General features: G+C 53.5%; 3 protein-coding genes and 1 long non-coding RNA gene across 5 annotated transcripts in view; 2 read left to right on the top strand and 2 right to left on the bottom strand.

The window, feature by feature from the left end:
• Positions 1 to 483: 483 nt before the first annotated feature.
• Positions 484 to 3,484, top strand: LOC150046224 (uncharacterized). The gene is made up of 4 exons (XM_090358009.1): positions 484 to 895; positions 1,146 to 1,253; positions 1,721 to 1,736; positions 1,913 to 3,484. The coding sequence occupies exons 1-4, from the start codon at positions 700 to 702 to the stop codon at positions 2,826 to 2,828; spliced, it is 1,236 nt and encodes a 411-aa protein (XP_090214135.1). The 5' UTR covers positions 484 to 699; the 3' UTR covers positions 2,829 to 3,484.
• Positions 3,485 to 7,391: 3,907 nt separating this feature from the next.
• LOC150046223 (uncharacterized) lies at positions 7,392 to 8,574 on the bottom strand. The gene is made up of 2 exons (XR_016539648.1): positions 8,337 to 8,574; positions 7,392 to 7,623 (listed from the first exon to the last, which is right to left on the bottom strand). It is a non-coding gene; the product is annotated as an uncharacterized LOC150046223 (long non-coding RNA).
• Positions 8,447 to 11,029, top strand: Znf768 (zinc finger protein 768). 2 transcript variants are annotated; one of them, XM_090358005.1, is made up of 2 exons: positions 8,447 to 8,723; positions 9,368 to 11,029. In XM_090358005.1, the coding sequence occupies exons 1-2, from the start codon at positions 8,534 to 8,536 to the stop codon at positions 10,963 to 10,965; spliced, it is 1,788 nt and encodes a 595-aa protein (XP_090214131.1). In that variant the 5' UTR covers positions 8,447 to 8,533; the 3' UTR covers positions 10,966 to 11,029. The 2 variants fall into 2 exon arrangements, with proteins under 2 accessions (XP_090214131.1, XP_090214132.1); XM_090358006.1 differs by lacking the exon at positions 8,447 to 8,723 and adding an exon at positions 8,806 to 9,093.
• Positions 11,030 to 13,659: 2,630 nt separating this feature from the next.
• Positions 13,660 to 21,955, bottom strand: part of Itgal (integrin subunit alpha L) — a 33,184-nt gene continuing 24,888 nt past the window's right edge. The window contains exons 26-31 of the mRNA XM_090358004.1: positions 20,110 to 20,223; positions 19,840 to 19,896; positions 19,662 to 19,760; positions 19,306 to 19,401; positions 18,385 to 18,495; positions 13,660 to 15,300 (exon numbers count right to left, since the gene is read on the bottom strand). Of these exons, the coding sequence (XP_090214130.1) occupies positions 15,130 to 15,300; positions 18,385 to 18,495; positions 19,306 to 19,401; positions 19,662 to 19,760; positions 19,840 to 19,896; positions 20,110 to 20,223 (648 nt within the window). The 3' untranslated portion in view covers positions 13,660 to 15,129. The remainder of the gene's footprint in view (positions 15,301 to 18,384; positions 18,496 to 19,305; positions 19,402 to 19,661; positions 19,761 to 19,839; positions 19,897 to 20,109; positions 20,224 to 21,955) is intronic.

Raw genomic sequence — 21,955 nt, 5'->3', positions numbered from 1 at the left:
AGTGAGAAGGCCTTCTGGTCTCTACTCCACCCCGTCACACTGACAGTGTGGAGAGTGGTGAGCTACACCTGCAACCCCGGCACTGTCATCCTAGCTACTCAGGAGGTGGAAATCCGAGGATCGTAGTTCGAAGCCAGCCTGGGCAGGAAAGTCCACGGGACTCTTCTGTCCAATGACCCACAGAAAAAGGTGGAGGTGGAGCTGTGGCTCCCGCGGTGAGCGTGCTAGCCTTGAGCGAAAGGAGGGAAGAGAGGCTGAGGCAGAAAGGGGGATGTGTTCAAGGCCAGCCTGCACGTCCCGACCTGAACCCCGGCGGCATGGACACCGCGGGCTCCTCGTCCGCGGGCCGGCGCGGGGCTCGACTGGCGCGTGTCGCCGCGGCGGCCATTTTGGATGAGGGCAGCAAGACAAAAGCCACCCGGGAGCTCCCGAAGCGGCGTCGCCCCGCGCACGGCTACGTAAGGGGCAAAGGTCGGAGGTCGGAGGTCGGAGAAGCCGCGTCGCCGCCATCTTCCGGTTCTGATGTCCCGTCCTCCGCCGTCGGCTCTCCCTTTTCATCCGTTCTCGTGGGCCCTCCAGAGGCGGCGCCCAGCCTCGTAGTCCTGACGCGAGGCCGCCGGGCCCCGGGCTGGCAGGGGTTCTTGAGTGCCGGGCACCCCGAGAACCAGAGACCCGGGGGGGGGCGGGCGGCCGGTAACCATGGCGCCGCCTCTGGCCCTGATCCCCACCCGAGAGCCCAGCGGAGCACGTCCCCCGTGCAGGAAGCCCGGGACCGTGAGCTTCGCGGACGTGGCCGTGTACTTCTCCCCCGAGGAGTGGGGCTGTCTGCGCCCCGCACAGAGGGCCCTGTACCGGGACGTGATGCGGGAGACCTACGGCCACCTGGGCGCGCTCGGTGAGGCCCGGCCCGCCCGCCGGAGCCCCGGGCCTGGGCCCACGCCCCCCCCCCGGCACGTCCCCGGGCCTGGGCCCACGCCCCCCCCCGGCACGTCCCCGGGCCTGGGCCCACGCCTCCCCCCCCCCGGCATGTCCCCGGGCCTGGGCCCACGCCCCCCCCACACCCCGGGTCCTGCACGTGGAGCATGTGTGGGGGAACCTAGGTGCGGGCAGCTGCCTCAGCGTTGGTTTGGTGTTCTTTTCCCCAGGAAGCGGAGGCACCAAGCCGGCGCTCATCTCCTGGGTAGAGGAAGAGGCTGAACTGTGGGGTTTGGATGCCCAGGACCCGGAGGTGGCCAGGTGTCAGGCGGGCACGGATCTAGGTGAAGTATTATTTACCCATGGGGCATTGTCTGCCCCCTGGTGATGACCCTCAGAGGTTTTCTTAACCATGTGTGCCTGGCCAGCTCCACATTATCATTCTGGCCCTTCTGCCACCTTCTGTGTTGTGGTTTCCTTTCTCTGATAATACTGGTTTCTTCAGTTTTGCCTGTCAGACTTTGCACGTCTGGTGGACTTGGCAGCCATACTTTTTATTTATTTTTTGGTGCTGATCCTGTGGCTTGAACTCAGGACCTAACTGCTGTCTCTGAGCTTTTGTGCTAAAGGCTGGTGTTCTACCACTTGAGCAACTGCTCCACTTCTGACTTTTTGATTTTTCCTGCTCAGGCTGGCTGTGAACCACAGTCCTCAGATTTCAGCCTCCTGAGGAGCTAGCATGAGAGTGACTGGTTCAGTCATATGCCTTTTATTCTTCCATTCCTGCCTCCTGTAGCGTTCACACATCCAGCACGATCTAGGTCACAAACTGCCTCCCATCCACCCATTCACCCAACACAGCCTCACTCACTCCAAGGGGCAGCCTTGGATGTCAGAGGTGGTTATATCTGGCAAGCCTGTCACCACATAGGGATGTGGAGTTTGGGGACCAGGCTAAATCAGAGTCTGAGTGTATCTCCTATTGCCTGGCAGATAGAAACAAGGAAGAGACACAAGGAAGCGATCCAATGAAATCACTGCAGGAAACATTTTCTACGGACCCTCGGCCACTGGGGATGCAGGGTCTGGGATTCGCTTCTACTGGGCTCCCTCAGGGCTCGGCAGCACTGTCCAAAGCAACTCACCGGGGTCGTCCCCCACTCCGGACCCACCCCTCTGTCCTCCGAGCAGACCAGCGTCATGGCTGTTACGTGTGTGGCAAGAGTTTCGCCTGGCGCTCCACACTAGTGGAGCATCTCTATACCCACAGCGGAGAGAAGCCCTTCCACTGCCCAGACTGCAACAAGGGCTTTGGCCGGGCCTCCTCCCTGAGCAAGCACCGGGCCATCCATCGAGGGGACCGGCCCCACCGCTGCCCTGACTGTGGCCGGGCCTTCACGCAGCGCTCCGCCCTCAACACGCACCTGCGGGTGCACACGGGCGAGAAGCCCTACTGCTGTGCCGACTGTGGCCGCCGCTTCAGCCAGAGCTCTGCCCTCCACCAGCACCAGAGGGTGCACAGTGGCTTGACCCCCTTTCCTTGTGCTGAATGTGGCCGAGCCTTCGCCCATGCGTCGGACCTTAGGCGGCACATGCGCACCCACACGGGTGAAAAGCCCTACCCATGCCCAGACTGTGGACGCTGCTTCCGCCAGAGCTCAGAAATGGCAGCTCACAGGCGGACCCACAGTGGCGAGCGCCCTTATCCCTGTCCTCAGTGTGGCAGATGCTTTGGCCAGAAATCAGCCATGGCCAAACATCAGTGGGTCCATCGCCCTGAAGCTGGGACCCGCGGGAGCCAAGAATCCAGTAGGTTCCCTAGGCCTCTAGCCCCTGACCCGGGAGATCCGGACCCACCTGTGGGCTTCCAGCACTATCCAGAGATATTCCAGGAATGCAAGGCATGGCCTTAGAAAACACGTGGGGGCTGGTGGGGGAGATCTAGACATTGCCTAAAGTCCTACATGGGCACAGAGTCATAAACCTCCATGGCTGACCTGTTGGGAGATGGCAGAATTTCTATCAAGAGATGTTGGCAGGGCTGTGACGCTGGCTCTAGGAATTCTCATTGCAAGATAGATGTGACCTAAGAAACACTGGTAGAACTTAACTTCATTTGGGAGGCAAGTTTCTGCTTTCTCTTGAAAACAGTTTGGGGATCAGATGGCCAGTGGCTCACACCTGTAGTCCCAGCTACTCAGGAGGCTGAAATTTGAGGATTGGGATTTGAAGCCAGCCTGGGCATAGCCCAGACACTCCTGTTTCCAATTAAGCAGGAAAAAACCAGAAGTGTAGGTGTGATTCAGGTGGCAGAGCAAAAAATATTAAGCAAGAGTGTGAGGCCCTGAGTTCAAGTCCCCGTACTGGCTCAAGAAAAAAGGCAGGGCTGGGAGTTTGGCCTAGCAGTAGAGTGCTTGCCTAGCATGCACAAAAATCTGGGTTCGATTGCTTGGTACCACACACATAGGAAAGGCTGGAAGTGGTGCTGTGGCTCAAGTGGTAGAGCTCTAGCCTTGAGGAAAGCCCAAGGACAGTGTTCAGGCCCTGAGTTCAAGCCCCAGGACTGGCAAAAAAAAAAAAAAGGTTTGTTTTTGTTTTGCCAGTCCTGGGTCTTGAGCTCAGGGCCTGGACACTTTCCTTGGACTTTTTCATGGCTAGCGCTCTACCACTTGAGTCACAGCACCAGTTCTTGCTTTTTCTGTGTATGTGGTACTGAGGAATCAAACCCAGGGCTTCATGCATGCTAGGCAAGCATGAAGCCACGAAGCCATGCTGTCCCATCCCCCCCTTTAAAAAAATTACAGCTGATGCCAAGCAGCCAAATTAGCTCCCCATTTATACTGGCCCCACCCAAGACTACATCAGCTCCTGATCTTGTTTCAGTTGCCATTTCTCACAGCTGGCGTTTAGGCATTTTATTTTTTATTTTTATTTTATTTTATTTTTTTTGCCAGTCCTGGGCTTGAGCTCAGGGCCTGAGCACTGTCCTTGGACTTTCTCAAGGCTAGAGCTCTACCACTGGAGCCTCAGCACCATTTTCTGGCTTTTTTCTATGTATGTGGTACCGAGGAATCGAACCCGGGTCTTCGTGCATGCTAGGCAAGCACTTTAACCACTAGGCCAAACTCCCGGCCCCCGTTTAGGCATTTTAAAGTAGAACAAAGAAGTGATGTTTTCATGAGACTGTATGTCCTTACACAGTGTCTTCGGCTGGCTATCCCCTTAATTTCTCAAGTGCTGGGATTATAAGTATGCACCACTGCTCCTAGCTATTAAGTGAATTATTTTAGTGCCAGTCCTGGAACTTAGACTCAGGGCCTAGGCACTGTTGCTGAGTATTTTTTGCTTAAAGCTAGTACTCTACCACTTGAACCACATCTCTACTTCTGGCCTTTTGGTGGTTAGGTGGAGATCAGAGTCTCAAGGAGGGAGTCATAAGCTCATGTTTCTGATAGAACAGAGCAGGCCTTCTTGAAAGTTCTGTTCCCCCACATTCACATCTGTGCAGGACTCCTGGTTTCTCACCCATTGTGGACTGAACCCTGAGATTTTCCGAAGTGATAGATGCAAGAAAGATGTAAAAGCAAGCCTTGTTTCAGCTTTGCTTGTATCTAATCTTCCAACTTTTGTAACACCGTCTTTTGTCAGCTCATCTCATCCTCAGAACTGCTTGGGGAAAAAAGAAATTTCACAGTCCAGAGGAGGCAGGCAGGGTAGACTCATCCAGACCAATCCAAGGGACACACCTGCTAGGAGACATGCCACTCTCAGCTGGCAATAGCAAGGCTCTGGAGTGCCCTCTAGTCTTCTGGGGGCCTTCCCTGGAGAGTGCTGGGTCTGGGCCTGCTTAATCATCTTAGACCGAGGCAGTGGAGTTGCCTCTGGAATTTTGACCTGGAGAAGATCCTAGCTTTCCCATCCTTTTGTAATGCAACCTTCCCAAGGTCATACACACTTAAAATTCTAGGATTTATCTGAGTGCTGGTGGCTCATAGCTATAATCCTAGCTACTCTGGAGGCTAAAATATGAGGATTGAGGTTCAAATCCAGCCGAGGCAGGAAGGTCCATGAGACTTATCTCCAGTTAACCACTAGAAAACCAGAAGTAGTACTGTGGCTCAAAGTGGTAGAGCACTAGTCTTGGATGAAAAACCTCAGGGATAGCAGCACTCTGGTCTTGAGTTCAAGCCCCACAACTGACACCCCCAACCTCCACAAGACATCTAGGGTTTAAACACACAGGGTTTCAGTATTACTTAAGCTGGTCCCAAGTTCCTAGATTCAAGTGGTCCTGACTCAGCCTCCCAAACTGGGACTGCAAGTGTGTGGTGGTATGCTGGAACCTTACTACTGTCACATCACAAGTTCTTTTCCAACCTCTGAACCAGGGTGCTGGAGGTTTCTGCCTAGTCCCTGTGAAAAAGCCAGATACTGGCCTGGGATGTAGCTCAGTGGCAATGCGCTTGCCTAGCAAGTGTAATGTACTGGGTTCGATTCCCAGTGCCAAAAAAGAAAAGACAAAAAAAATAGTTTAAAAACAAAAAAAACCCACCAGAAAAAGCCAGATACTGACCCTGCTTGGGAGACAGATCCATGATGCAAGAAAAAAGCCAGCCTGGGAGTTGCAGACCAAACAAATTTTACATCTGTGGTATGGTTCAAGTAGAGTACTTGTAAGTGTGAAACTGAGTTTAAATCACAGTAAATCATAGCAAAACAAAACAATAGTGGACAAAAGCGCATCTTCACTTTCTTGGTATCCATCACCATAAACAAAGATCATTCCATCTGTTCCCAGTTTCTGCCCAGAGTTCCTTCCTATCACTTTGCAACTCCATTTACCCTTGACCATGAAGTCCTTTGTGGTCAGAGTTCAGCTTCAGTGAGCAGCCATAGCAGTCTGTTTTGCCTTGATTAGTGGAGACAATATGTCAGAGGAGTGGCAAGGGCTTTGTCCCCTGTTGACCTGTGCAGGCAGGCTTGGCTAGTCACCCAGGCGTCACCCTGTGTCCAGCCTTCCTTTGGGAGGAAGAAATCTTATTTGTCAACCTGAAAACACTTTGTAGTTTGTTGACAGTGTTGGGGGTGGAACCCAGAGCCTTTTACATATTAGGCAAGTACTTTTTTTCTTTTTTCTTTTTTTTTTTGCCAGTCCTGGGCTTAATCTCAGGGCCTGAGCACTGTCCTTGGGCTTTCCTCAAGCCTAGCACTCTACCCCTTGAGCCACAGCACTGCTTCCAGCTTTTATATGTAGGAGGTACAGAGGAATTGAACCCGGATCTTCGTGCATGCTGGACAAGCATTCCACTAGGCCAAACTCCCAGCCTGCAAGCACTCTACTATAAGGTACATCTCCAGCCCCTGGACAGACTTCTAAGGAGGTAGGAAATGAAATGGTACTTGCTTTGGTGAAGTACTGAACATTTTCATCAGCCACCCCCCCCCAATCTCACCCTCAGCTTTTCTGTGGAAGACTGGCTTTTGTGCCACCTGAACATGAAGGCACATGGAGGGGAGGAGGTGCCACAGCAGTTGGGGCTACCTTTACCCTAGTTTACAGCAGACACCTGCACCAGTGCCCAGTGATCAAGGGCTGCCTGGGGGAAGCTCAGCTTGAAACACCAGTTTTCAGTTGCGGCTCCAGCCAGATGTGGCCTCTGCCCTCAGCTTGCCAATTTAAGATGCGAGAATTACTGCTTAAAAGTGGAAATGCTTTGAAGTTTGCAAGACTTTGCCCAGGGCCCAGAAACCAGATCCACCTTACTCAAATCTCCACCATTCAATCTTTGTGGTCATGAAGCCTCAGCTCCATTCCATTCTTAGCTGTTCACTTCTTGACATTAGTACTTCTAGTAAAGACTTTTGCTCTCCACTGTAACAGATCTTTTGAGACTCAGCCACAGATGCAATGTCCAAATGGTCATCCAGAATGAATAAGCCATAATCACACTGCTTATTCCTAGTTTTACTAGGCACTTAAAGGGAAGGTAAAAATTAACTGCACTCTAAAGACCATCTAAACTTAATAGGTTTGTATGTCTTTTTTAGGAATAGGATACACATCACACATAAGCTAAACCCTAGGCACTAGACCAATACAAATGTCCCTGTCTGTGGAAGATTGGTTCCGGGACCCTATAGATATTAAAATCCTCTGAAGTGCTGGATGCCAGTGGCTTACATTTGTAATCCTAGCTACTCAGGAAGCTGAGATCTGGACAAAATTTTGGGATAAACAGACATTGTGGGTTTTTTTTTTTTCCTTTATGGTGTTTAAAGCAGGATCTCAATATGTAATCTAGGCTAGCTTTGAACTCAGCCCCTTGAGTGCTGGGATTACAGGTTATTGTGCCTGGCAGGTAAACTCTATTGAGGTAATTTCTCTGAGGTAATTTCTTCATTCTCCCAGCCAGCTACTCTTAGGCAACAAGAAAACACACAATTCAAGGCTGCTATATTACACACACAGAAGTTGGTTATGAACAGTGAAGAATGCTACCAAACTTGTTTCAGAATGCAGGGTAGGAAAAGGGCAGGATCGGACGATTGTGTTCCAGGGGCAGCGTTCTCAGGGGCCCTTCCTCCACGCGCCTTCGGTCAAGCTCGACGGGACTGGAGGAGAGATCTTGGATACCTTCAGATCCAGACGCCTCTCTGTTCTGCGCTCCTCTGGAACTCTTCTTTCACCTTCTCCGGCTCTTAATGGTGCTTTACAGCGAGAAAAATCCAAGAGCCAGAGATGGAGTTCAACAACTCAGGCTTTGGGGCAGATGGGGGGGTGAGAGGCAGGTTAATAGAAAAGGGCGGAGCAGGGGAAGAAGGGTCACTTTCCTCAGATCCCTTGGCTTTTATTCTTCAGAGAAACATAATGGAGGGCAAGCGGGCGCGGGAAAAGTTTTGAAAGCCCTGGCCGAGCCAGAAGAGAGCGGCCTGTCACTTCCGCCCCGCTCCTTTCCACAGCCCCTCCGGGAGGAGCGAGGTGGAACCAGCCTGAGCGCCCTCAGCCAATCACAAAGGGGCCTCGCGTTCCCTGGCGACCGTTAACGCCGGGCCGCGCGTGGGGGCGGGGCCTGTGCTCCCACTGGCCAATCGCTGATCTCACTGGGATGTAGAGGCGGTGCCTCTGGAAAGGGGGAGGGGAGGGAGGCGGGGCTGTCTCCTTGGCAACAGTCCCAGCCCTCCCGGGTTGGGGGGGGTAGATTGGGAGGTGCAGGGAGGGAGGGGGCGGAGGGGGCTCTCAGGTGCTGGGCAGTTCAGCGACGGGGTTCCGGGCTCCAAAGTGTCTATTAGGTCAAAGGGGAGCCCGCCAAGGTTCCCGAGGAGCGGCCGGAGCTGACCTGCAGGCTCCGGAGGGGAGGGCTGGGAGGGGAGGGAGACACCGCCCCCGCTGGCGCCGGGAAGCGTCGCTCGTGCCCGCTGACCTTGGTCTCGCTAGTCGCCTCGCCCTTGGCCCCACGCACAGACGGACACAGGGTCTGGGCGGTCGACAGACGCGCCTCGGGACCGAAGGAGACCCGGGACACAGGCACGCAGACCGATCCAGCCCCCCCAACCCCCCATCTGCGCTGGGGCGCCGGGTCCCCCCACCCCAGCGCCGGGGCCATCCAGTCCAGGGTTAATGCCAACGAGTTTCCACCTCCAGCCGCTCCTAGAGAGGCCGCGGCGCGAGCCAGCGGGGGGACCTGGCCTCGGACGGACACTTCCTGTGAGGGGGAGGGGGTCGGAGCGCCGCGGCCCAGCCCGAGGTTGGGGGGCGAGCCGGCGGGGTCTCGGGCCGGGAGCGGTGGCCGAGGGCGGCCGGGCGAGCGGTGAGGCCCCTCATCTCCGAGGCCACGACGCGTGGGCACCCGTGCGGGCCGCGGGGCGAGCCGAGACCTCGGGAGGGGGGCGGGGCCGGGGCAGGGGAGGGGCCGGCGGGCCGGAGAGGCCCGGGGTCAAGACGTCCGGCCTCGGGGACCGGGGCCGGGCGGCCGGGACTCCCGGGCGGCGCTGAGCCGGCGAGTGGCGAGGGCTCCGATCTCACGGCACCCAGGGCCGGGTCGCAGGATCGTCTGCCATCGCCACCGCCGCTGCACCGGGAGCTGGCTGGGATGGAGCGGGAGGAGTCGCCGTGGGGCTTCGAGCCTCGGGATGGTCAAAGTCCTGACGGAATGGGGAGCCCCGAAGGGTCCCTCAAAGGTGAGGGACTGTCCCTGCGGGAAGCGTACCTGGGAGTGGGACAAGGGACGGTGGTCCGTGGGAGAGCAGGGGGTGGAGGGGGGGCTTGGACTTTGGGGACTGGGAGGAGGGCTGGGAAGAGGTGGGAATTTCAGCACCTGCTCAAGGGCCCGCTGCTCTGTGTGTGGGGAGGGTCGGGGGGGGGGGGCAGAAGAGGTTTGTGGCAACTAATGGACCGAAGGGTCTTCCAGACACCCATAAATTCTGGGTTTTGTGTAATTCTTTGATCCTGCAGGCGACACGATTGAGAATGAGGAAGAGGAAATTTCTCAGCCAGAAGGCAATGGGGACTATGAAGTTGAAGAAATACCATTTGGCCTTGAACCCCAAAGCCCTGGGTTTGAGCCACAAAGCCCAGACTTTGAATCCCAAAGCCCCAGGTTTGAGCCTGAAAGCCCAGGGTTTGAGTCCCCAAGCCCTGGGTTTGTGCCCCCAAGCCCTGAGTTTGCACCCAGAAGTCCTGAATCAGACCCTCCGAGTCCCGAGTTTGAGTCTCAGAGCCCTAGATATGAACCCCAAAGCCCTGGCTATGATCCCAAGAGCCCTGGCTATGAACCCAGGAGTCCTGGTTATGAGTCCCAGAGTCCTGAGTTGGGCTCTCAAAGTCCCAGATATAAATCTCCGAGTCCGGGATATGAATCCCAGAACGCTGGAGACGAACCTCAGAATCCCGAGTTAAAATTGCAAAACCCTGAGTTGGAAGCTGAGAGTTCTAAATTCCAGGAAGGTACGGAGACACGTCTGAATCCGGAGGAAAAGAACCCCTTAAGCGGCCCCCTGGGAGCTCACCCCCTGGACTCCTTCACTCAGGGGTTTGAGGAGCAGCCCACAGGCCCTCTGTCCCTAGGGCCACCTTTTGAGATGCCCACAGGGGCCCTGCTGTCGACGCCCCAGTTCGAGATGCTTCAGAACCCCCTGGGTCTGACAGGGACCCTGCGGGGTCCAGGGCGGCGGGGCGGCCGGTCCAGGGGCGGGCAGGGCCCTCGGCCTAACATCTGCGGTATCTGCGGGAAGAGCTTCGGCCGAGGCTCCACCTTGATCCAGCATCAGCGCATCCACACGGGGGAGAAACCCTACAAGTGTGAGGTGTGCAGCAAGGCCTTCTCCCAGAGCTCCGACCTCATCAAGCACCAGCGCACGCACACCGGCGAGCGGCCCTACAAGTGTCCCCGCTGCGGCAAGGCCTTCGCCGACAGCTCTTACCTGCTTCGGCACCAGCGCACCCACTCGGGCCAGAAGCCCTACAAGTGCCCGCACTGTGGCAAGGCCTTTGGCGACAGCTCCTACCTCCTGCGGCACCAGCGCACCCACAGCCACGAGCGGCCCTACAGCTGCCCCGAGTGCGGCAAGTGCTACAGCCAGAACTCGTCCCTGCGGAGCCACCAGCGCGTGCACACCGGCCAGCGGCCCTTCAGCTGTGGCATCTGCGGCAAGAGCTTCTCGCAGCGCTCGGCCCTCATCCCCCACGCCCGCAGCCACGCCCGCGAGAAGCCCTTCAAGTGCCCGGAGTGCGGCAAGCGCTTCGGCCAGAGCTCGGTGCTGGCCATCCACGCCCGCACCCACCTGCCGGGCCGCACCTACAGCTGCCCCGACTGCGGCAAGACCTTCAACCGCTCGTCCACGCTCATCCAGCACCAGCGCTCGCACACGGGCGAGCGGCCCTACCGCTGCGCCGTGTGCGGCAAGGGCTTCTGCCGCTCGTCCACGCTGCTGCAGCACCACCGCGTCCACAGCGGGGAGCGGCCCTACAAGTGCGACGACTGCGGCAAGGCCTTCTCGCAGAGCTCCGACCTCATCCGCCACCAGCGGACGCACGCGGCCGGCCGGCGCTGAGGGCGGCGCATGCGCGGGCTGCTCGCCGAGGGGCGGGGGCACCGGGAGGAGGGCGGCGGCGGCCACGGCGGCGGCAGCGGCCACGGCGGCAGCAGCGGCGGAGGGAGGAGACCGGGAAGGGCAGCGGTCGGCCGTGCCCTCCTCGGTCGGTCAGCAGTGCCCTCCTCGGTGGGCGCCTGGCGGAGAGCTGGGCCGGGAGGGGGGAGGGCAGGGGGCGGGGGAGGCGTCCTTAGAGTTGGGTAGCGTAGATGGGTAGCTGCTGAGAGCCCGGCTGTGTCAGGAGCCGGTGGAAGGGTAGGTAGGGCGGGGAGCAGGGCCTGGGCCTCGGTGCCAAACCCCAGCCTGCCTTGTCTTCTCGGGCTTGGGTGCCCCTGCGTTTGAGTTCAATAAAAAAACAAACTTTTATGTGGAAAAGAGACTTGTCCTTAAAGTGTGCATGCATGTGTGTGCGCGCGCGCGCGTGTGTGTGCGTGTGTGTGTGCGTGTGTGTGTGTGCGCGCGCGTGTGTGTGTGCGTGTGTGTGTGCGCGCGCACAGTGCCCTGGGCAGTGGGAGAGGCTAGTCGGAACTGGACGGCCAGGGAGGCCTTGGGGCCTTGGCCGGGAAGTGCCTTTATGTTGGGGTGTCGTCGGAATGTCACCTGATGGCAGGAGACATGATTTCTGTGTTGCCCATGTCTGTGTTGCAGAGGCACCATGTGGGGGGATGCACAGCAGGACTGGCTCCCTTCTAATCACACAGGGTCTGTCTCTGGCTAGAAATCACTCCAGATTTCAATGCTCAAGCCCAGTCTGCATTCCTGCTCTCCCTTCTCCAGTTCATGGTATCCTTTTCCTGCCTCCCAGCAGGAGCCTGGGCCTCACCCCTGCAGCCCCCTTCTCCAGGCTCTGAGACCAGAGTGGGTGTCTGCAGTTCCAGCCCCACTCAAAGTGGGTATCTGACCTGGTGTGTGCACTGCTTCAAGCCCTATGACCTTCCGGCCAGGCTGGCCCTGCTTCCTCACAGCTCTGCCTTTTGGGACCCCAGTAGTTATTGGTGGGATGGCTCACTCCCTACCTCACTTTTCATTTTCCTCTCTCATCAAGTGCCAGCCTTCCTATCAGTGGCTAATGGGCAACACATGGGGAGTTAGTGCCTTCAATGGTTCTAGAGGCTTCTGGGAGATTCTGGGGTGTGGCCTTTTGTGACCTTTGCTGAGGACAGGCACTTGCTGTTGGGCACATCTGTTGGGCTGACAGTGCCCCTGAAGTTTACTTTTTCACAGATAAGGAAAATGAAGCCAAGTGACTCTCAGAGTCACTCTGTGACTAAGAGGCAGATGTGACATTGAGATCACATCTGCTTGGCTCCACCTCTCCCCAGAGCTTGGCAAATAGGCCCTATGTAAGTCCCTTGAGTCTCCTTGTCCTGATGGCACTCCCAGCTCACACCCATCCTCAGGGCCTTATAACTTGTAAAGAGCAAGTAAATAACCTCTCACAGCAGGCAACCCAGCCAGCCATGATCTACCAGAAACTAAACCAACACATTCAATTCCGTTTGCTTGGTTTTCAGACTTTAAAGTATTTTTCAAAACAAAGTAATTAAGTGAAATCTGAAATCTTTTAGACATCCTTATGAATATATATATTTTTTGAGTCAGGTAGGGTCTTGCTGTATTTATCTGGTATGGCTCTGAACTAGGCTCAAGTGATCCTTGTATCTGAGTCGCCTGAGGATTAAACTATAGGTGTGTAACTATGGCATCTGATGCAGATTGTGTGTGTGTGTATGTGTCTCTGTGTGTTGGTCTTGGGGCTTGAACTCTGGGTCTGGGTGCTGGTCCCTGAGCTTTTTAGCTCCAGGCTAGTGCTCTACCACTTGAGCCACAGTGTCACTTCTGGTTTTCTGGTTGTTAATTGGGAGATAAGAGTTTCATGGACTTTTGTGTCCAGGCTGGCTTTGAACCACAATCCTCAGATCTCAGCCTCCTGAGTAACAAGGATTACAGGTGTGAGCCACTGGCGCCCAGCCTGATGCAGATTGTTTGTACGGACATTCTATCATAAATCATTTCAAAAGTTAAAAAAGCTGCATGGTGCTACACACCTGTAATCCTAGCCCTCAGAGGCTTAAGCAGATGGATTAGGAAGCTGAGAACAGCCTGTCTCAACACACACCACCCTGGGAAAGCGGCTTCACCTCTTCCTTCCTGATGTCTTGCCTAGGAGCCAGTCCCATAGTGCCTTGAGTTTGGACTAGAATGGCTGGTGGAGCTAGAGAGGCTGGCAGGCTTTGAATGTCTTGGGTTGTACATGGCTGGCTCAGCAGTGTCCTCCTCTCTGGCAAGGACCATCAAAGGGGCCCTGCCTAGGGTAACAAACATAGCTTCTTGCCTCTTGCCTTACATTAATTTCCCTAATTCAGGGCTAGAAGCTCCCCTTGGTCACTAAATATACCCTGGGGTGGGGGGTCCTATACAGACAGCTGGGGTTGGTCCCCACTATTCCTTCTAAAGGAGGAGGGGTTGGGGAGCTGCACCCTTTTTGTTGTTGTTGTTGTTTTTCCTCCTCTTCGTCACACTGGGGTTGAACTCAGGGTTTTGCACTTGCAGGCTTGAGTTCTACTTGAGCCATGCCCCTCCCCACCAAGCCAACTCTTGCTTTATATGAAAGATGACATGCATGCCAGTTGAGTCATATCTCAGCCCCTTCTAACACCCATACTTTATTGTTGTGTTTTGGGGCTGGGGTCACAGGCTGTTCCTAGAACTCACACTCCTTCTGCCTTTAGTTTCTTGAGTATTGGAATTACCAGTATGTTCCACTATGCACACTCCCATCTTCAATTGCCAAATGTCCCCTAACCTTTCTCCTCTTTGGGATCTCTCTGTGGTTTGAATTAATCTCCAATGCCAGGCACAGGTTAGTAGGCAAGGGTCAAAAATTGGATGAGGAGGGGGGGGGGAAATGGAAGCATAGAGGTTAATTATCTTGGTTCCCACCTAGGAGATTGGGAAAGAAATTTTATTTTGTTGAGCCTGGCTGGAGCTGCATCATCACAAACACATCAGCAAACCGGGCAGTATCTCGCCCTTTACCAGATAGGAATGTACAGGCATTATGCTTGGTGCTGGGGTTGGGTGTCTGTATCTCTACCCTGGGCAAGGTGTCCCACGAGACACTGAATGTTGTGAAGGAACCAGGGGAAGGCAGGGAAGACTGAGTCTTGGAGGATAAGTAGGCAAGAGCCTGTCCAGAGGTTTTGTTGTTGCATCTGAGTCCCCAGGCTCCATATTATGTTATGCCTATGTGAGCCACAGGTGAGTGAGACAGCTAGGTACCACCTACCCTCCCAGAGTGCACGGCGGGCGAAGCAGAAGTTAAATCTGTCATTAAAACACTGAACAAATAGAACTTGGGAGTAGAGAGTGAGGGGCTGGTGTCAGTGTGGACAATGAGGGAGCCCAAATTGGCCCGATTTGGTGGGGGGGGGGACTGGGACAGCCCTGAGAAAGTGCCTTGTGGGCCTGGATCTGAAGGCCCAGCAGGCGTGAGGCAGGCAAGGAAATGGGCTAGAATGGCTCCAGGCAGAGGGAAGATCTGAGCAGTTGCAGACAGGCAGGAAAGAGCATGGCCCCCAGGAAAGGGTGGAGTAACTGGAGCCTCAAAGGTGAATTCTGGCTAGCCTGAAAGGCTTATTAAAGAATTTAGTCTTTGACTAAAGGGCCAAGGGGCTCTGCAGCAACACAGTGGCAGGGCTGGATTTGCTCTCCAGCAGCAGAAGGAGGGAGTGGGGGCTTCCAGGCCGGGTGGGTGTGGAGATAGTTCTGGGAAGCAGAAACATCTGTACTTGCAAGGCAGCTGCAGCCTCCTGGGTCGTGACATCACAGTTTCTTCAAATTTAAATCACAAGGTCGCTTGCAAGAAAGAAAACCAAGGCAAGCTGGCAGAAGCTGGAGCCACCTGGTAACTGTAAGTTCTCATTTTTGTGGCTTTCGTGGCCCTTCCCCCCCACAGAATCTCACCATGTACCTGCAGAGGATCCAGGCAGAGATGAGCCTCCATGGTCAAAATGGAGACACTGAGGTGAGGGGAGAAGAGTGACTCACCAAGGGCATATAATAAGATGCAGGGTGGGGCCTAGCCAGTCCAGCCCTGGGCTCTATGAGAGTCACATCTCTGCCTCAGTCCTTGTCATCCTGGGCCTCGACTCCATGGAGGGGTGCTAGACAGTCCGAATCCGTGGCTTCCTTCTCAGATTCCACCAGAGGTCCAGAGCCTTCTGCAGGGATTCCATTTGGGACTCCTTCGTCAGCCTCCATCATCTCCTTCAGGTTCCGCTTGAAGAATCCAACCTGTAGGAAGACAAATGAGGAGAGTGACAGACTAATCTCTGCCAAGAGCGAAGACACGTGGTGTAAACAAATAAGCATATGTGTCTAGGGGGTTCACACCTATGACCCCAGCTGCTCTGGAGGCTGAGGTCTGAAGCCAGCCTGAATAAGAAAGCCTGTTGAGAGATTCATTTGCAATGAACCACCAGACATCAGGACGTGGAGCTGTGGCTCATGTGGTAAGAGTGCCAGGCTTACGTGAAAAAGTTATAAAACAGCACCCCAGTTCAAGCCCCTGTACCAACACACACACACACACACACACACACACACACACATCACATGTGCCACAGTCATGTGGTGTTTTCTCTGGGGATAGGGAAACACGACAATCACACAACTGGACCTTAGAAATATGTATTGAGGACTATTTTAAAAAGCTTTAGATTTGCTGGGCACTGGTAGCTCATACCTGTCACCTTAGTTATTCAGAAGGGTGACAGCTAAATATTACCATTCAAAGCAAGCCTGGGAAGTAAATGAAACTTTTTTTTGCCAGTCCTCGGACTTAAACTCAGGACTTGGGCACTGTCTACGAGCTTTCTCAAAGCTAGAGCTCTACCAGTTGAGCCACAGCACCATTTTCACTTTTTCTGTGTATGTGGTACCAAGAAATCAAACTCAGGGCTTTATACATGGTAGGCAAGCACTCTACCAACTAGGCCACACTCTCAGCCTCCATGAAACTCTTACATCCAATTAACCAGCAAAAAGTTGAAGTAAAGATATTGCTCAAGTGGTAGCATACCAGTCCTAAGTGAAAAAAGCTAAGGGATAGAACCCAGTATCCACGCCCTGAGCTCAAGCCCTGATACCAGCGCGCTTGCGCTCACACAGACACACACACGCAGAGTTTTAGGTTAAGTGGTTCATTCTTTTTTTTTTTTTTTTTGCCAGTCCTGGGCTTGAGCTCAGGGCCTGAGCACTGTCCTTGGATTTTCTCAAGGCTAGAGCTCTACCACTTGAGCCTCAGCACCACTTCCGGCTTTTTTTCTATATGTGGTACCGAGGAATCAAACCCGGGTCTTCATGCATGCTAGGCAAGCACTTTAACCACTAGGCCAAACTCCCGGCCCCGAGTGGTTCATTCTTTAGGCTAATGTGTCACATAATATACCAGGCTGGTATGGGGGCACATGTCTTTAAACTTTCACTTAGGCAGGTGGCTTTTTTGCGGGGGGAGGGCGGTGATGGTGGTGGAAGTAACTGGAGATTACACCACAGACTCTTGTACATGCTAGGCAAGTGTTCAATCATTAAAGTATGTTCCTAAGCTATAGGTGGGTAATTTGACAATAGTAACCAACAAAAAGAGCCAAAATTTAGTGAGTGCCCATTGTATGCTGCACACTGTTGAAAGATCAAAACTATAGGTTTCTTTTTGTCCAGTGACTCCACCTCTGGGAATTAATTCCAAATAATTAATTTTGGACATGTGGACCAGGATAGGCCTGCAAGTTACTAAACTCCTAAATGTCATTTGGCCACTAATAAATCTCAAACCAGTCTTCCTCTTTAAAGGGAGTCTAGAAAAGGAAAAAAATAATAAGATTTCATAGTTTCTTTATTTTTGTATGTGCTGTTCCTGGCACTTGAACTCTGGGCCTAGGGGCCGTCCTAGAAGCTTTCTTGCTGAAGCCTAATGCTTTACCACTTGAACCATAGCTCCACTTCCAGCTTTTTGGTGGTTAAGTGGAGATAAGAATCTTACAGATTCTCCTTCTCTGGCTGGCTTTGAAATGTAATCCTCAGATCTCAGCCTCCTGAGTAGCTAGGGTTCAGGAACGAGCCACCAGCATCTGGCTTAGCAGCTCCTTTTGAATGGTCCCCTCATCCACACCACATAACATCATTTCTGCCTATCCTCAGAGTGGTCTAAGCTGCATACCCAATCAGATCACACTGCTTAAAATGCTTCCAAAGAGTTTTGCTGTCTATGAAGCGCTTTTCAAACTGTCCCAAGAATTGGCCTCTATTGTATCAGCAGTTTCTCTCTATCCACATGCTTCCCTTATAGTTACCCTCTGGCCCCGGTCTCTAGTCTCAGCTTTCTCTGCCCACATCTCCAGAGTCTTCCATCTTCCACCCTACAGCACTCATAGTACATGTGCACTGGATTCTTCTTTCTGTGTTCCTGGCCCACCATACAGAATCCTGTCTTCTACATGGATGTCTCTGATGTATGGGGTCTGATACAAGCTAGATGTGGTAGCTCAGATCTGTAATCCTAGCTTACAAGGCAGAGGCAGGACGATTATGAGTTTGAGGCCTAGTTGAGCAATTTAGCAACAGCTTATTTTAGAGAACTAAATGAAACAAAGCAAAAAAGAAACCTCTCCTTTGTTCTGTTCTTCCTCTTTTTATTTAGTTAGTTTTGGTGCCTAGGCTGGAGCTTGAACTTAGTACCTGGGTGCTGCTCCTTAACTTTTTTACTCAAGGTTGGCACTCTATCATTTGAGCTCCAGCTCTACCTCCAGCTTTTTGGTGGTTCATTGGAAATAAGACTCGTGAACTTTCTTGCCTGGGCTGGCTTTGAACCAGGATCCTCAGATCTCATCTTCCTGAGTGGCTAGGGTTATAGGCGTGAGCCATCAGCACCTGGGGATGCTTGAGGTAATTATACAGACTATCTGCCTTTTATTCCTCTTCATTTCTTCTACTCCTCCTTCAGATTCCAGCTCCCGTGCCACCTCTCCCAGGAGATCTTCTCATGGCCTTTTCTGCTTGAGTCAGGCAGACTCCAAAGCGCACAGGCAGCTCTTTCATTGCTTGCTCCTATCTGTGCTCCTCTTCCCCTGGCTGTGTGGCCTTGGTCCCCACAGGGATCCTTTGCATTTTGGCATCTGGTACCAGGCCGCCCTTCCTTCCCCTTCCTCTCCCAGACCTTAGTCCTGGCTGCCCAGTGCCAGGCTGAGCCATGGTGGAAAAGCCTTGCTTGCTCTTTGAGTCTCCCAGTGGGACCCATTCTCTCATGTCCCTGGATCCTGCCAGTGCCCACTGGGCCTCGCTGGGCTGGCAGTACTCAGTCCCCTTGGAAGACCTTACCTTGTAGAGCACCAGAAAGATCAGCAGCAGAAGCAGCAGCCCTCCCAGGCCACTCAGCACGTAGACATGGAGCATCGCCTTCTCGTACACCACGTCGACCTTCATGAGGACCTGCGGGGGGGGGGGGAACCCCAAGAGTACAGGGAAGAATGGGCCCCACCCCCAGTCACCAGCCTGGGTCTCGGGATATCTCTCTGTACCATAGCATCAGACTCTGGCCCTAGACTAATGCATCGCCGACTGTGGTTATTACATTGACTTGGTACAAATGGCCCTCGAAGACTGCCTGACTTCCTTATTCTATCCCCATGCTCAACAGCTGAGCTGGTTTCTACTGGTACTGGGGGCTCATACCTGTAATCAGTTATTCAAGAAGCTAAAATCTGTGGACTGTAGTTCGAAACCAGCTCATGCAGAGAAGTCTATGTGACTCTAATATCCAGTCTAGTAAAAAGCTGAAAGTGGAGGTATGTCTCAAGTGGTAGGATGCCAGCCTTGAGCGGAAAAAGCTAAGAGATAGTGCCCAGGCCCTGCGTTCAAGCCCCAGTAGTGGCATGTGCACGCATACACACACTGCTTTCTGCTCATCTTTCTTCTGCTAGCTGGACTGAACTTCTTGCTTTTCCTCCCCTTTGGGGCTCTGTGCTTGCTGTCTGCATGAAGCAGCCCATCTCTGCACTGACAGGCTGGTGGCTATTTACTAAGCTTCTCTAGGACTCATCCTTAGTTGATGCCTTAGTCATGGAACCTGAAACAGGCAGCCTTGCCAGCGATTTGCCCCCATGAGGTGGGAGCTTCTTTGTGGCCTACAGTGCCCACTTGGGGAGGCTCCAGTCCTCCATTTTCCCACATAGCTCCCCCCACAAGCTCTTCTCTGAAGTTCCTGAGACCCTCTGTCCCGGGTTTTGAGGCAGGGGCTACCTGAGCCTGGGCGGCCTTGATGCCATACAGGTGGAAATGCTTGCTGCTGTTGAAGGAGATGGAGAGGGAGCTGCAGAGGCTGAGCATGGAGGAGGCCTGGGGACGGAGCGGGGAGATATCAGGATGGGGTCCCATGAACATCTGCCCTCCTCGATGCTGTGTGTGCAGTGTGTGTGTGTGTGTTTGTGTGTGTGGTGGCTAGTGGAATAACCCACACAGACTCGGCTCTCCTGTGGCATTCTAATGTGTCATTCCCCCATTGGTGGCGGGGAAGTTTTCCCATAGGGAACACACAGGAACTATCCACGGAGCGAGTTCCCAACCACTCCCTGTTACCAGCTTGGAGCAGATGCTACCTGGATCTCCTCCACCAGCTCCACAGTGCCCAGCACATGCACAAGGATCTCCGGCCTGAAGGAAATGGGGCAGCGGAGCTGGACTCCAGGGTGACAAGACTGAGACAGGAGCAGAGGAGTCAGAGCCAGGTCCTCTCCACCCTGCCCACCCCCCATCCCCAGGGCTCACACACCCCACCTCAGTTGCATTGGCTGGTATCCTCAGATCCTCAAGAAAGCAGGTAACAGGAGGCTCCTAAGAATGCAGGGGGGTGAGGGGAGGTCCCGGTGGCCCCAAAGGTCTCTTCTCACCCCAGATAAAACCAGGGTGTCCCAGTTTTCCTCTTCATTGAGTCTATGGGATTCCAATCCTAACTTTCTTCCTACTTCCAACTCTGCACTGTACCCTGGGCCAGCCCTCCCCCCAACTTCTAGGTGGTCTCCCCTCCCTCTTCTGGGTGGCACTCACCATCAGCACTCTCCAGGTGTGAGTGATGGGCCCCTCAGTATACGGCTGTGGCACCCTCACCAAGGCTTCCAGGGGGGGCATGCTGTGGTTGTGGAGGGAAGGCTGAATCCTTACCTGGCACAGAAGACAGAGACTAATTCAGGTGCCGGTGGCTTACTTTAATCCTAATGATTCAGGAGATTTTAGGATGACAGTTCAAAGCCAGTCCAGACAGGAAAGTGCATGTGACTCTTATTTCCAATAAATCATCCAAAATGAAATGGAGTTGTGGCTTGAGTGGTAGAGTGCTAGCCTTGAACAAAAAGACACAGGAGAGGGGCCGGGAGTTTGGCCTAGTGGTAGAGTGCTTGCCTAGCATGCACAAAGACCCGGGTTCAATTCCTCGGTACCACATACATTGAAAAAAGCTGGAAGTGGTGCTTAGGCTCAAGTGGTAGAGTTCTAGCCTTGAGAAAGTCCAAGGACAGTGCTCAGGCCCTAAGCCCAAGCCCAGGACTGGCAAAAAAAAAAATACACAGGAGAGTGCCCAGGCCCTGAGTTCAAGCCCCAGGACTGGCACAGAATACAAAAACAACAACAAAAAACAGACTGGGCCAGGCATGGTGGCTCATGCCTGTAATCCTTGCTACTCAGGAGGCTGAGATCTGAGGAATGTGGTTCAAAGCCAGCTTGGGCACTACAAAGCCTCTGAGACTCTTATCTACAGATAACCACTAGAAAACCGGAGGTGGTGCTGTGGCTCAAGGAGTAGGGTGGTAGCCTTAAGTTGAAGAGCTCAGGGACAGCACCTAGGCCCAGAGTTCAAGCCCCATGACCGACTGAGAAAACAAAACAAAAACAGAGGCTGCAGAGTCTAAAGGCCAGCCACTCCTACTGCTTCCCACTCCGTGGGCCCAGTGATCTTCCATGGTTGAGGCTCAGGGACTATCAGACATTGCCCATGAAGTGTCGCACCTGCCTCTACCCTCCCAGGCTTCTAGGAGACAGCCCTCACCCATCCTGCAAGGGCCTGTCCCAGTTCTTCCCTTAACTGTCTGGCTGATGCCCCAAAGACGGGCAGCTGTCCCCCAGGTTCCAAAGCCCTGTGTCCATGCCTCTCAGGACAGTCGAGGGGCTGCTGTGTCCACAGCTTCCTGAGCACAGCCATGCCTGAGTTCATGAGTTCATGTCCAACTCCTTTCTGTTTACCACCATACTCATTGAAAAAGTCACTTTTCTTTCTGTTTGGAGCTGGGATTGAACCCACGGCTTTGTACATCTTAAGCATTTGATCAACCACTGAGATACACACCCAACCAAATGAAAGTTTTTTGAATGAATGAACAAAAGAATGAATGCACCACTATCTCACAAAGACAGATGTACAAAGATTAGTTGTACAAGGCAGTTTGAAAAAGAATCATTTTGGCAACTGCATTGAATGAAGAGCCATTTCCTGATTTATTTATTTCTTCTTTTTTTATTTTTGGGCCAATACTGGGGCTTGAACTCAGGGTCTGAGCACTGTCTTTGGGTTTTCTCAAGGCTAGAGCCCTACCACTTGAGCCACAGCACCATTTCCAGCTTTTTGCTATGTATGTGGTACCAAGGAATTGAACCTGGATCTTTGTGCATGCTAGGCAAGCACTCTACCACTCGGTCAAACTCCCCGCCCCTTCTTTTTTTTTTTTTTTTTGTCAGTCGTGGGCCTTGAACTCTGGCCTGGATGCACAATAAATACATACATACATAAATACATAAATAAAACCTAGGTTCCAGTGCTGGGGGTGTGGCTCAAGTAGTAGAGTACCTGCTTAGTAAACCAGAGGCCCTAAGTTCAAATCTCCATACAGATTCTTTCCCACTG

The sequence above is a fragment of the Megascapheus bottae genome, chromosome 25, assembly GCF_031878675.1.
Source record: "Megascapheus bottae isolate mThoBot1 chromosome 25, mThoBot2.hap1, whole genome shotgun sequence".
Classification (NCBI taxonomy): domain Eukaryota; kingdom Metazoa; phylum Chordata; class Mammalia; order Rodentia; family Geomyidae; genus Megascapheus; species Megascapheus bottae.
Note: the sequence above shows the minus strand (reverse complement) of the source record. Positions and strands in the feature narration are given on the sequence as shown.

Coding starts and splice junctions, on each gene's coding strand:
- LOC150046224 (XM_090358009.1), top strand. CDS start 700: ATGGCGCCGCCTCTGGCCCTGATCCCCACCCGAGAGCCCAGCGGAGCA. Junction 896..1,145: donor CGGCCACCTGGGCGCGCTCG/GTGAGGCCCGGC, acceptor TCTTTTCCCCAG/GAAGCGGAGGCACCAAGCCG.
- Znf768 (XM_090358005.1), top strand. CDS start 8,534: ATGCCAACGAGTTTCCACCTCCAGCCGCTCCTAGAGAGGCCGCGGCGC. Junction 8,724..9,367: donor CGAGGGCGGCCGGGCGAGCG/GTGAGGCCCCTC, acceptor TTGATCCTGCAG/GCGACACGATTGAGAATGAG.